Below are 13,607 nucleotides of genomic sequence, written 5' to 3' on the forward strand. Positions count from 1 at the left end.
CAATTTTTCATAAGAACCATATACCAAAAACAATGAACGGTGAATGAGTAAAAATAAATGGTTCCCAAAAAGAGCAATCACCAGTGCACTAGTTCCCAAGGATGAATGAGTTTGCCCATCTCTATAATAATGAATAGGAAAATAGGAATGCGGGTAAGCTACTACAAACAGCATAGTGAACGCATTATTGTGGCCAAGATAGACACGAAGCCCACACCTACTACAGTAGTACAAGTTTATATGCCAACTAGCTCTGCAGATGACGAAGAAATTGAAGAAATGTATGATGAAATAAAAGAAATTATTCAGATTGTGAAGGGAGACGAAAATTTAATAGTCATGGGTGACTGGAATTTGAGTGTAGGAAAAGGGAGAGAAGGAAACATAGTAGGTGAATATGGATTGGGGGACAGAAATGAAAGAGGAAGCCGCCTGGTAGAATTTTGCACAGAGCACAACATAATCATAGCTAACACTTGGTTTAAGAATCATGAAAGAAGGTTGTATACATGGAAGAACCCTGGAGATACTAGAAGGTATCAGATAGATTATATAATGGTAAGACAGAGATTTAGGAACCAGGTTTTAAATTGTAAGACATTTCCAGGGGCAGATGTGGACTCTGACCACAATCTATTGGTCCTGTAGATTAAAACTGAAGAAACTGCAAAAAGGTGGGAATTTAAGGAGATGGGACCTGGATAAACTAAAAGAACCAGAGGTTGTACAGAGATTCAGGAAGAGCATAAGGGAGCAATTGACAGGAATGGGGGAAAGAAATACAGTAGAAGAAGAATGGGTAGCTTTGAGGGATGAAGTAGTGAAGGCAGCAGAGGATCAAGTAGGTAAAAAGACGAGGGCTAGTAGAAATCCTTGGGTAACAGAAGAAATACTGAATTTAATTGATGAAAGGAGAAAATATAAAAATGCAGTAAGTGAAACAGGCAAAAAGGAATACAAACGTCTCAAAAATGAGATCGACAGGAAGTGCAAAATGGCTAAGCAGGGATGGCTAGAGGACAAATGTAAGGATGTAGAGGCTTATCTCACTAGGGGTAAGATAGATACCGCCTACAGGAAAATTAAAGAGACCTTTGGAAATAAGAGAACGATTGGTATGAATATCAAGAGCTCAGATGGAAACCCAGTTCTAAGCAAAGAAGGGAAAGCAGAAAGGTGGAAGGAGTATACAGAGGGTCTATACAAGGGCGATGTACTTGAGGACAATATTATGGAAATGGAAGAGGATGTAGATGAAGATGAAATGGGAGATATGATACTGCGTGAAGAGTTTGACAGAGCACTGAAAGACCTGAGTCGAAACAAGGCCCCCGGAGTAGACAATATTCCATTGGAACTACTGACGGCCGTGGGAGAGCCAGTCCTGACAAAACTCTACCATCTGGTGAGCAAGATGTATGAAACAGGCGAAATACCCTCAGACTTCAAGAAGAATATAATAATTCCAATCCCAAAGAAAGCAGGTGTTGACAGATGTGAAAATTACCGAACAATCAGCTTAATAAGTCACAGCTGCAAAATACTAACACGAATTCTTTACAGACGAATGGAAAAACTAGTAGAAGCCAACCTCGGGGAAGATCAGTTTGGATTCCGTAGAAACACTGGAACACGTGAGGCAATACTGACCTTACGACTTATCTTAGAAGAAAGATTAAGGAAAGGCAAACCTACGTTTCTAGCATTTGTAGACTTAGAGAAAGCTTTTGACAATGTTGACTGGAATACTCTCTTTCTAATTCTAAAGGTGGCAGGGGTAAAATACAGGGAGCGAAAGGCTATTTACAATTTGTACAGAAACCAGATGGCAGTTATAAGAGTCGAGGGACATGAAAGGGAAGCAGTGGTTGGGAAGGGAGTAAGACAGGGTTGTAGCCTCTCCCCGATGTTGTTCAATCTGTATATTGAGCAAGCAGTAAAGGAAACAAAAGAAAAATTTGGAGTAGGTATTGAAATTCATGGAGAAGAAATAAAAACTTTGAGGTTCGCCGATGACATTGTAATTCTGTCAGAGACAGCAAAGGAGTTGGAAGAGCAGTTGAATGGAATGGACAGTGTCTTGAAAGGAGGATATAAGATGAACATCAACAAAAGCAAAACAAGGATAATGGAATGTAGTCTAATTAAGTCGGGTGATGCTGAGGGAATTAGATTAGGAAATGAGGCACTTAAAGTAGTAAAGGAGTTTTGCTATTTGGGGAGCAAAATAACTGATGATGGTCAAAGTAGAGAGGATATAAAATGTAGGCTGGCAATGGCAAGGAAAGCGTTTCTGGAGAAGAGAAATTTGTTAACATCGAGTATAGATTTAAGTGTCAGGAAGTCATTTCTGAAAGTATTCGTATGGAGTGTAGCCATGTATGGAAGTGAAACATGGACGATAAATAGTTTGGACAAGAAGAGAATAGAAGCTTTCGAAATGTGGTGCTACAGAAGAATGCTGAAGATTAGATGGGTAGATCACATAACTAATGAGGAAGTATTGAATAGGATTGCGGAGAAGAGAAGTTTGTGGCACAACTTGACCAGAAGAAGGGATCGGTTGGTAGGACATGTTCTGAGGCATCAAGGGATCACCAATTTAGTATTGGAGGGCAGCGTGGAGGGTAAAAATCGTAGAGGGAGACCAAGAGATGACTACACTAAGCAGATTCAGAAGGATGTAGGTTGCAGTAGGTACTGGGAGATGAAAAAGCTTGCACAGGATAGAGTAGCATGGAGAGCTGCATCAAACCAGTCTCAGGACTGAAGACCACATCAACAACAACAACATATTGGTGACCTAGTGGGGTGGTGGTGGTGGTGGTGGTGGTGGTGGTGGTGGTGGTGGTGGTGGTGGTGGTGGTGGGGGCGGGGGGCAGAGGCTACAGCAAGGAAGGAAAGGGGGAGGGAGAAGAGGTGAAGATGCTAGAGAAGGAGAGCTCCCCCAAATGGCTCACACTATAGAAACAATTGAGAAAAGGAGGTCAAACCACAAGAGGGAATAAAAAATTCACAAAAAAAGAAAGAATAAAAGGAGAGTGGAAATGCTACACAAGACTGTAAGGAAATAGTGAAATCGAGGGACTAGCCAGGTCATTGTAAAGAGAAACACTGAGGGAGAAAGAGGGCGGGGGGGGGGAGGGGGGGCAGGAGGGTGAGGAGCTAGGATGGGAAAGAGTGGATAAGGGGAAAGGGAAGGGAATGCAACCTGGAAGATATGAGAGGCTGCAACAGTTCAGGGCTCCGTGCACACTAGATACATACCCATGAAAGAGTTGTGGGTTTTTTGGAAACAGAAAATCTGCTCTGTGAAAATCAACATGGATTCCACAATTTGATTGCTTTGTTCATGCATGAGATACAGAGTACCACAGACAATGGTGCCCAAATTGATGGAGTGTTTCTAGATTTTCATGAGGCTTTAGGTACAATTCTGCACTGTCATTTAATCAACAAAATACAAGATTATCGAGTTCAGGATCAGATTCACAATTCTACCTAGGACTTCCTCACAGACAGAATTAAATATGCCATTCTTAATGGGGTAAAACTGACAGATGTACCCCATGGGAGTGTTCTAGCACCACTACTGTTTACAATGTATATAAAGGATCTGATAAATAATGCCGGAAGCCCCATGAGGATGATGCTGTTGTCTACAGAAGATTACAATACCATAAGATTAGTAAGGTGCAGAAAGATCTGAAGAGGATCAATGATTCTACATCTATATCTGCATCTATAATCTGCAATCTGTAAGACCCAGTGAAGTTCAGGGTAAAGGATACTTTCCAGTGAATCATTATGTTAAGGTTTCATCCCATTCCATTTGTATATGGAGCACGATAAGAATGATTGCTTCAATGTTACTCTGTATGTTATAATTAGCTTAAGTTCGTCTTCCTGGTCACTACTGAAGCAACATGCAGGGAGTTTTAGTATATTCCTAGATTACTCACTTAATACAGTTTCTCGAAATTTTGTAGGTAGGCCTTCATGTGACACTTGACTTCTATATTCAAGTGTTTGTCACTTGAGTATTTTCAACACCTCTGTGACATTCTCCCACGAGTCAAACAAAAAGTGACCAACCTTGCTGCCCTTCTTTGGATACATGCAACATCCCGTTAGCCCTCTTTGTTATAGGTCCACTCACCCTAGCAACATTCTAGGATGAGTTGCCCCAAGTGTTTCATAAGCAATCTCCTTTGTAAATTGATTGAATTTTCCCGGTATAGTACCAATGAACCAAAGTTTGCCATCTGTTTTACGTCTGACTGAGCGTCTGTGATCACTATTTCATATTCTTATATTTATTACACTTACGTATTTGTATGAGTTGATAGATTCCGATTGTGACGTATTTCTATTGTGGTCATATGATACCACATTTTTATATTTTGTAAAGTGCAAAATTTAAAATTTCTGAACATTTAACCCAAGTTTCCAATCTTAGTCTTATCAAGACCTGAGTGGACTCTTGTGGAATTTATATTAGACGATACTTTATTATAAATAACTGTATCATCTGCGAAAGCTGAGTTTATTATTTATATTGTCTGCCAGGTCATTAGTATTAAACATGAACAGCAAAGCTCTCAACACACTTACTTGGGGCACACTCTCAGTTACATCTACAATTATCAATGCTGTCAGTCTGCAGCAACTGGCTGTGTCATCCCTACAAATAAAGCTTAATCCACACATAAATGTATAGTAGCCACATGGTCATACTTTCATCAATATCTGTTGGTGAGATAGTGAGTTAAATGCTTTTTGGAAGCCAAGGAATACTCTGTATACTGGACTGCCTTGGTACAATACATTCACTATGTCATGCAAGTAAGGGTCTCAAAGATTTGGTGTGACACTTGCCTTGTTCCAACTACTGGGCAGTTGTGTGTTTGGTGGAGCTATGATGTATAATTCATAAAGAGAGAGCCAAAAATTTTGTATGGAATTACAGAAATTTCTTCAGATCCTCGAGCTTTCTTTTTGGTAATTTCAGCTGGTTGTCAAAGCCACAGACACTAATGTCTATATCATTCATCTTTGGAGTGCTGAGAGAAATAAACTGGGACAGCACACCTGGATTTTACTTTGTAAACAATATTTGAAAACTGAGTTCAACATTTGTGCTTTTACTCTGCTAAATTCCTCTGTCATCCACTAGTGCCTGGACACTAACTTCAGTGCCACTGACAGCATTTACATACGACCAAACTTTCTTTGGGTTTTCGGTGAGGTCTTTCAACAAGATTATGCTACAGCAGTCAAACAAGGATTCCCAGGCTGCCTTTTTGAAAGCCAAATTCATCTCATCTATCTATAGCTCTATGCTTTGTTTTACATCCATTGTTTAGCAGTTGCTTTACAAATGTCTTTATGTATACTGGGGAGAATTCTTTCCATTATGAACTTCTCCATTAGGTACATATCTGACTAATGCTTGGTCAGCTACACTTCTAAACCTAAGTACCTGTTTCCCTGCATGCCTTCTGTTTACAGCAACTGATTTAAAGTTCCCTCTTGAGATATGATACTGCCACTGCTTTATCTGATTTTCTGAACAACTAAATCTGTCTACTTCCTGTAGTTTCTCTTCGTACTCTGGAATCATTGATAGTATAACTGTTGCATGGTACTTATGTCAGCTTTAAGGTGAACATCCTCAAAGGGATCAGGTACATTTGTTGCCATTAGATTTAATAATTTCCATCATGAGTGGGATTCCGAACTATCCAGCCTTCATAGTTATCAGAGACAATGTTTAAAATTTTTGCAGAACTTCTTGTCCCACAGACCTCTTACAAAACCAAAAAATGTAAAATCAAAACACATTCCGTTGTTTAAATTTCCAGTTTTATTTTATTTATGCAACCAGTTTCAGTGCTACATTATGCCATCCTTAAGCCCTATGACTAATGTGTAGGAAGAATACCATCTCTGGTCCAGTCAAAATAGGGGCCAGCATTCAGTGACTGGTGTCCATATATTTCTTCTTAATACAGTGATCCCTTCGGTCATCATTTGACACAGAAGGGATCACTGTTTTAAGACGAAATTTACAGATACCACTCACTGAATGCTCGCTCCTATTTTGACTGGACCAGAGTTGGGATGCTTCCTACACATCAGGCAGGGGGCATGAAGATAGTGTAATGTAGTGCTGAAACTGGTTGCACAAATACAATAAAACTGGAAATTTAAACAGCTGAAAGTGTTTTGATTTGACTTTTATAATGAATAGCTGAGGTCTTGCAAGCATCCTCTATAAATATGAACTTACAGAGTATTACAAAACTGTTTTTACCACTGAAATTCTAGGTAAGTATCTTCCAAGAAGAGAAGGCAACAGATTGCTTCTTCTCCATGTCTTGAAAAACAACTAAATTGAGATAATCACACAAATCAGAGTTTATATGAGGCTTATTGGCAATTATTTTTGTCATACACCATTCACAAATGGAAAAAGGAAGGCGGAAAATGATGATAGTATCAGGAATAATCTAACACAAATTGTAAGGTGGCTTCAGGAGCACAGATGCAGACCTATCTATGTACCTTGGAGGTAAACATCTCTTTAATGTGTCCAGTCAATTTGCATAAAGTATGTTAACATACATCTGGTATTGTTCTTCATTTTGTATTTACAATTTTTGTAACTTTTCTCACTTTCTTTCACTGTCTCCTTTGCACCTTCTCTACACTTCTACTCATAATTGGAAAGTTTATTCATGCTTACGAGACTGACTGCTGTGTAGTTTCATTGCTCTGTTGACTTTTTGGTACCTACATGCCTATGAATGTTTAAGGTGCTATTTATGGTCTCACACAATGTCACTCAATCAAGTGTAGATTCCAGGTTCTCTGGTATCTGAGTATTTGACTTCTATATTCTGCTATTTCTTGTCAAATTTATTGGGAAATAGAATATGGAGAATTTGGGCATCTCAATGCACTCTAAAGACAATTATAAATGTTTATTTTTTCTTAATATGATTTAAATCTTCCCACTTTTGCTTTTCAACAATAAAACTTCAAACGGCAAAACATCATGCACCTTAGCAAATGACAACTTCACCTGTGGATGAACAGCGATAATATACGAAAAAGTCAAATCATACTCACAGCATAAACTGTCCAGAATTTACTTTTTATTTCTGACCATATTTCACTGTAGGCATCCTTCTCAAAAATACCCACACCACAGAAAAAGAGGACAATACAGATAGGTGATGCCACAGTCTGGTCCAAAAATATTTTCGCACACACACTCTTCCAGTCTCTATTTGGGAGCACAGCATCTAACTTTTTGTAGAAGTAATGTTGTGGTGGTCCTTGTATAAGTCCAGCAAAAAACATGCGCCCTGTAAAAATAATGATTAACTTCAATACTAATATAATTAATTAGCTGCAAGACAAATAAAGCAACTACTAACACAAAACAAAAAATGTTTATGTTGTGATCACATTAAAAGGGCAGTACATGGAGTGCTGACCACAATACCAATATCCCACACTACAGTAAAGTCTTTTGAGGGGAAGAGAGAAATCTCTGCATTTGCTTTAAACCCTGGGGAAATCACAGAAAATATAAATAAAAACAGCTAGACAAGAATTTGCACCCTGCCTCCCCCTCCTCCTCCTCCTGTTGCTGAATCACCTGACTCAGTAACTGGGAGGCAGGCAGACTAATTTTCTGAAATTTTCTCAGCCAATTTTGAAGAGCAATTATTAAAAAGTGTGTTACATTAGCACTGTCTTATGATGCGTCCATTCCGTTACATAAATAGCATAATTTTCTAGAACTTCTTTCCAGATCTCTGTCTTAACTTCATTTTAGACTGCTTTAATTTTTGACAGACAATTTCAGACAAAAATGGACATTTTTAACAATTTCTCTTATTCTCTGACAGCATGATTTATGGTTAAAGTATTTTCAGATTATTATTGTTCTGACTACTTTGTAGATTTCTCGTTTTCATTTAGCATACATTATGATGCCTGTAGCAGTTCAAGTTTTCTTCAAATGCTCATTTAAGTACACCATTTTTTGGAGAAAAGTCTTAAAAAAGCAATACTCACTTATTAAGAAATATGCTGAATTAAGCAATGAATTGACTTCATTGTATACTTTATCCCATGAAAGATTTTTCTAAATGTTCTCTAAAATGTCCGATTTTTATCATTACGCGATCTCTGTTTCCTTCAAAAGTTTCTGAAATGCACTTTCAGTTAATTTGTGTGATCAACTGTACATCACTGTCTGCCAATCTGCATTCCACAGGATAAATGAGTGTTTACTTCTATTTTCTGTCAGAAATCATTAAAGGTATTGCTATTTCAAGATCTTCAACTAACAAAATCAGGTCTAGGTTAGGTTCAAAAGTGATTAATTGATTTGTATTTTGTCCCCATTTTATTACACATTTACAGTCTGTGTATTTGTAATGCACAACAAGCCAACTTAGTCTAATTTCTTAAAATAATTTAGCTTACATAGTTTTCCTTTTTTTTAAAAAAAAGAAAAACCTTATAAATGTTTAGCATGTAGCCTATTTACAAATTAATTTATGGCGTGAATGTAAAATGACTCACTCCACATCATTAGGATTTATCACGTGAAATAATCCATGGAACATGAAACTAACTAACTAATTAATTAAAACATGAAATTGACAAATATGATAGAATTGTTGCATACATTTTCTCTCATTTTATATTTAGGCCTTAAGGACATTTACAAAACTAACTCAGATGACCACAAAACAGATACACAAAAACATGTCATGCACATAATATATTCAGGTCATCACAATACATTCACACATTCAGCCAATAAAAACATTTCCTAATATTTACGTATAAACTCCTCTACACTATTCAATTCTTTTTCCATTAAATAAGCCTCAAGAAGTTTCTGGAATGTCTTTTTACTCACACTGTCCTGCACACTCTTAGCAAGATATTTTACTAGTTGTACACCTTAGTATCAATGATGTTTCTCAAAAGATTTCAGTCAGTGTCTTATTCTTCTCTCAACTGGCCTTTATTTCTTGTGTCACATGAATTAAATAGACCTCAGTCTGTGTCTTATTCTTCTCAGCAGGTCTTTATTTCTTGTGTCATATGAATCAACATCTACATTTTTCCTAGTAATGTATTGCCACTGATTAATGGAATTGTTTGTTTTGTTTTATGATGCAAAAACAACTAGGGTCATACGCACCCACATCAGAACTGTAGAACACAAAGATAAAGAGAGGAGTTAAAAATGACTACACGTTAATCGTAATCGCTGGAAGAGAAGATAACTAAAAGCAGGGACATAGAGAAAGGTCTGTAAAACACACCATAGAAAAACAGAGGTCATGAACTAACAATTAAATGGCCTCCACCATATTGTTATGACAGATGAAAAGTAAAACACAGTCGACAGACCGTGTATCGTCTACTAAACGGCCACTAACTCAGACGGCAAACACAAACAAGAATGTACGTGGTTAAAAAAAAGAGCATTCCATCAGGAGATGGTGGACCGTCAAAGGTTGAGTGGAATGCATATAAAGTGGTGGGCGAGCACCACTAAACACATGGTGAATGCTAAAAAGACAGAGCCCAATACGCAACCTAGCTAAAATGATTTCATGGCAAGGGGGCTGAGAGGGGGTTGTCAAAGCCATTGGGAGAGGCCTAATAACCCAGAGCTTGTCCCAAGAAGGGAGACCAGTGGTGATGTCACAGCACCCGACAGATGGCAACACAGAGATCATTGGAGAGAATGTAAGAATAGCGAGCTGAGGTACAAGGACTGCAGCCTTGGCAGCTGCATCAGCGGCCTTGTTTCTTGTCAGATCAACGTGACCAGTAACCAACATAAAAATCACAGTGGCCCCATCAAGAATGAGCAAGTGACATCTTTCCTGGACCCACTGCACTATGAGATGGATGGTGTACAGCACACAGAGGCCTTTAAGGACACTGAGAGAGTTGATGACACAATGTAAGAGCCTGTGTCGCCAGACGTACTGCATGGCCTGATAAGGGCGAAGAGCTCTGCTGTAAGTACTGAGCAGTGTTCCTGAAGCCAATAATGAAAAACATTGGTGCCAATGATGAAGGCACACCCGATACCATGGTCAGTCCGAGAGTGCACACAAATGTACTTTTGCAAAGTTCCATGCAAAGGTCATGAACCTAAGGGGCTGCCACTCGAAACGAAGGTGGTAAAGGGTTTACACCCACCGGGAAAGTTGCAGGTAGTGTGAAGTTAAGCTGCCGGAGCAAGAGCTGAAAGTGAACTCCAGGAGGTAACAGAAGAGGGACACTCCCCATGATGATGATGATGATGATGATGATGATGATGTCCCATACTCTGAGGAGTGTAGGGAACGATGTGGGAGACCCGCACTGTCGTGATCAAAGGAGTCATCGAAGGAGGCAGCACACGATGGGTGGCCATGCATAGCAGATACACAGCATGCATATCCGCTGAGAAGAAAGTCATGGTGGTAGAATAGCAGTAGTTCAACAGCTTCTGCATAGACTCTCAACCAGGCTAGTGTGAAAGGCACCAGTTGCCAAACAGATGCCACAATATTGGATAGTATTGACACGGTGTAAGAGGGACAGATGTGCAGATGCATAAACAAAACACCTATAGTCTAGTTTTGAATCGACAAAAGACCGATACAAACAGAGGAGGGTGGTTCGATCTGCTCCTCAGGAAGTACCACTGAGGACAAGTAGGACATTGATGGACCATATACAGCAGAGGACCAAGAAAGTTTCCTATCAGGCATGATCCCCAGGAATTTCGTAGTTTCAACAAATGGAAGAGCAACAGGCCCAAGATGTAAAGATGGTGGAAGAAACCAACTGTGCAGCCAGAAATTCACACAAACTGTTTTGTCAGTAGAAAAACAAGACATTGCTGAAGACTCTGCTCAATGAGAAAGATGTGTTGAGAACTACAATAGATGGCAAAAATAATCAAGGAAAAAGCAGTTGGAGATGACTGTCAGGAGACAGACCATTACAGGTTTAATGGCAGTAGCAAAGAGGATGACACTCCGGACTGAACCCTGAGGCACACTGTTTTCCTGGATAAACACATCCGACAAGGCAGAACCCACATTTACCTTGAAAACTCAGTCTTCTAAAAATTCCTGAAGGAAACGGAGCAGGTGACCATGGAAGCCCCATGTGTAGAGAGTATGGAGGATACCAGTCTTCTAGCAGATGTCGAAAAACACGGCCAGTCTGGGACTTCCACAGACAACCATTCATGATATGGGTGGACAAAGTGATGAGATGTTCAACTGCAGAACAGCGTGTTCAAAATCCACACTGTGCAGTGCTTAGTAAATTGCGAGACTCTAACCACCATACCAGACAGGCATGAATCATATGTTCCATCACCCTACAAACACAGCTGGTGAGAGAAATGGGGCAGTAGCTAGAAGGATGATGTTGGTCCTTATTGGGCTTAGGTATGGGTATGATAGTGGCATCATGCCAGTGACTGAGAAACGTGGCCTCTGTCCAGAAGCAGTTGTACGTATGAAGCAGGAAGTGCTTGCCCACAACAGAAAGGTACTGCAACATCTGAACATGAACACTGTCTGGCCCTGGGGCAAAGTCTGCAGCTAGTGGTCTAGTGGCTAGCGTTACAGCCTCTGGATTGCAGGGTCCCGAGTTTGATTCCTAGCCAGGTTGGGGATTTTCTCTGCCTGGGGGCAGGGTTTTTGTGCTGTCTTCATCATTTCATCATCATTCGTGGAAGTGGCTAGATTGCACTGTTTAAAGATTGGGGCTTTGTACAGGTGCTGATGACCATACAGTTGAGTGCCCCACAAACCAATCATAATCATCATCATCATCATCACGGATGATCAGGATGAAGTGAGAGCATGATCTAGCTCCCTCCTAGCAAAGGTGGCATTGTAGCACTCATGATTCAGAAGCAAAGGTTATTGCCCGAGCCTCCTCCGATTGTTCCCAATGGAGGAAGGCAGGGTAATAGTGGGAGGAGCTCAAAATCCCCACAAAATGGTCGCCACAGGGGAAGGGAATAGCAATATGATTCACAATGACTTCATCTGCTACTGTCAGGACGGAAATTGGGGAAAGGATCTTGGTCTCAAGAGAGCTGGCGGAGATTAGCCCACACAACAGAAGAGGGAGTGGAATTGTTAAAAGAACTAGTGAATGAAACCCAGCTAGCTTTTCTGCTGTCCCGAAGAATGCACAACACTGTGCACACAACTGTTTATAATGAATGCAGTTTGCCATTGTAAGATGACAGTTAAAAACGCAGAGATCACATCTCCACACGCGAATTGTGTCACAGTACGCCTCAGTCCACCAGGGGTCCAGGACACGGTGTGGTAAAGTGGAAGTGCGAGGAATGGAACTTTCTGAGGCGGTAAGGATAACATTTGTATGAGGGTCACTCCAAAAGAAATGCACACTAAATCCATCTTTTATTCTACATGTTTGAAAGTTTTACAGTGTGTAGATAAATCCTTTAGGAACAATATTTTCATTTCTCCACATAATTTCCATCCCTCTCAACTGCCTTACGCCATCTTGGAACCAGCGCCTGTATACCCGCACAGTAAAATTCTGGACCATCCCGTTGGAGCCACTGTTTGGCAGCGTGCACAAGGGAGTCATCATCTTCAAACCTTGTTCCACAAAGAGTGTCTTTCAGTTTCCCAAAGAGACGATAGTCACATGGAGCCAAGTCAGGACTGTAAGACGGGTGTTGCAGTGTTGTCCATCCAAGTTTTGCGATCGCTTCCATGGTTTTTTGACTGACATGTGGCCGTGCATTGTCGTGCAACAGCAAAACATCCTGCTTTTGCCAATGTGGTCAAACACGACTCGGTCAAGCTTGAAGTTTCTTCAGTGTCGTCACATATGCATCAGAATTTATGGTGGTTCCACTTGGTACGATGTCCACAAGCCAGAGTCCTTCGGAATCGAAAAACACCGTAGCCATAACTTTTCCAGCAGAAGGTGTGGTTTCGATTTTTTTTTCTTCAGTGAATTTCCATGATGCCACTCCATTGATTGCCTCTTCGTCTCTGGTGAAAAATAATGGAGCCATGTTTCATCACCTGTCACAATTCTTCCAAGAAATTCATCTCCACCATTCTCATACTGTTCCAAAAGTTCACTGCATACCATTTTTCTTGTTTCTTTGTCAGCCACTGTCAACATCCTGGGACCCCACCTGGCACGAACCTTTTTTAATGCCAACACCTTCAGTATTCTGTAAACACTTTCTTCCCCTATCCCAATGTAGCGTGACAATTCGTTCACTGTGATGCTTCTGTCAGCAATCACCAATTCGTTAACTCTCTGCACGTTGTCTGGAGTGTGTACAGTATGAGGCCTGCCGCTGCGAGGACAATCCTCAATATTGCCGTGCCTGCTTTCATCACGTAACCTACTTGCCCATCGACTAACCGTACTGCAATTGACAGCAGCATCTCCATACACCTTTTTCAACCTCTTGTGGATGTTTCCTACTGTCTCGTTTTCACAGCACAGGGATTCTATGACAACACATTGCTTCTGACGAATGTAAAGTG

At 40.3% G+C, this 13,607-nt stretch overlaps 1 protein-coding gene across 3 annotated transcripts in view; it reads right to left on the reverse strand.

Annotated features, from left to right (window-relative positions):
* Nucleotides 1–13,607, reverse strand: part of LOC126474439 (mpv17-like protein 2) — a 56,247-nt gene that overhangs the window by 17,798 nt on the left and 24,842 nt on the right. For all 3 annotated transcript variants that reach the window (XM_050101928.1, XM_050101913.1, XM_050101920.1), the window contains exon 2: nucleotides 7,135–7,373. In XM_050101928.1, coding sequence (XP_049957885.1) covers nucleotides 7,135–7,373 — 239 coding nt within the window. The remainder of the gene's footprint in view (nucleotides 1–7,134; nucleotides 7,374–13,607) is intronic.

The sequence above is a fragment of the Schistocerca serialis genome, chromosome 1 (assembly GCF_023864345.2).
Source record: "Schistocerca serialis cubense isolate TAMUIC-IGC-003099 chromosome 1, iqSchSeri2.2, whole genome shotgun sequence".
NCBI classification, from domain to species: domain Eukaryota; kingdom Metazoa; phylum Arthropoda; class Insecta; order Orthoptera; family Acrididae; genus Schistocerca; species Schistocerca serialis.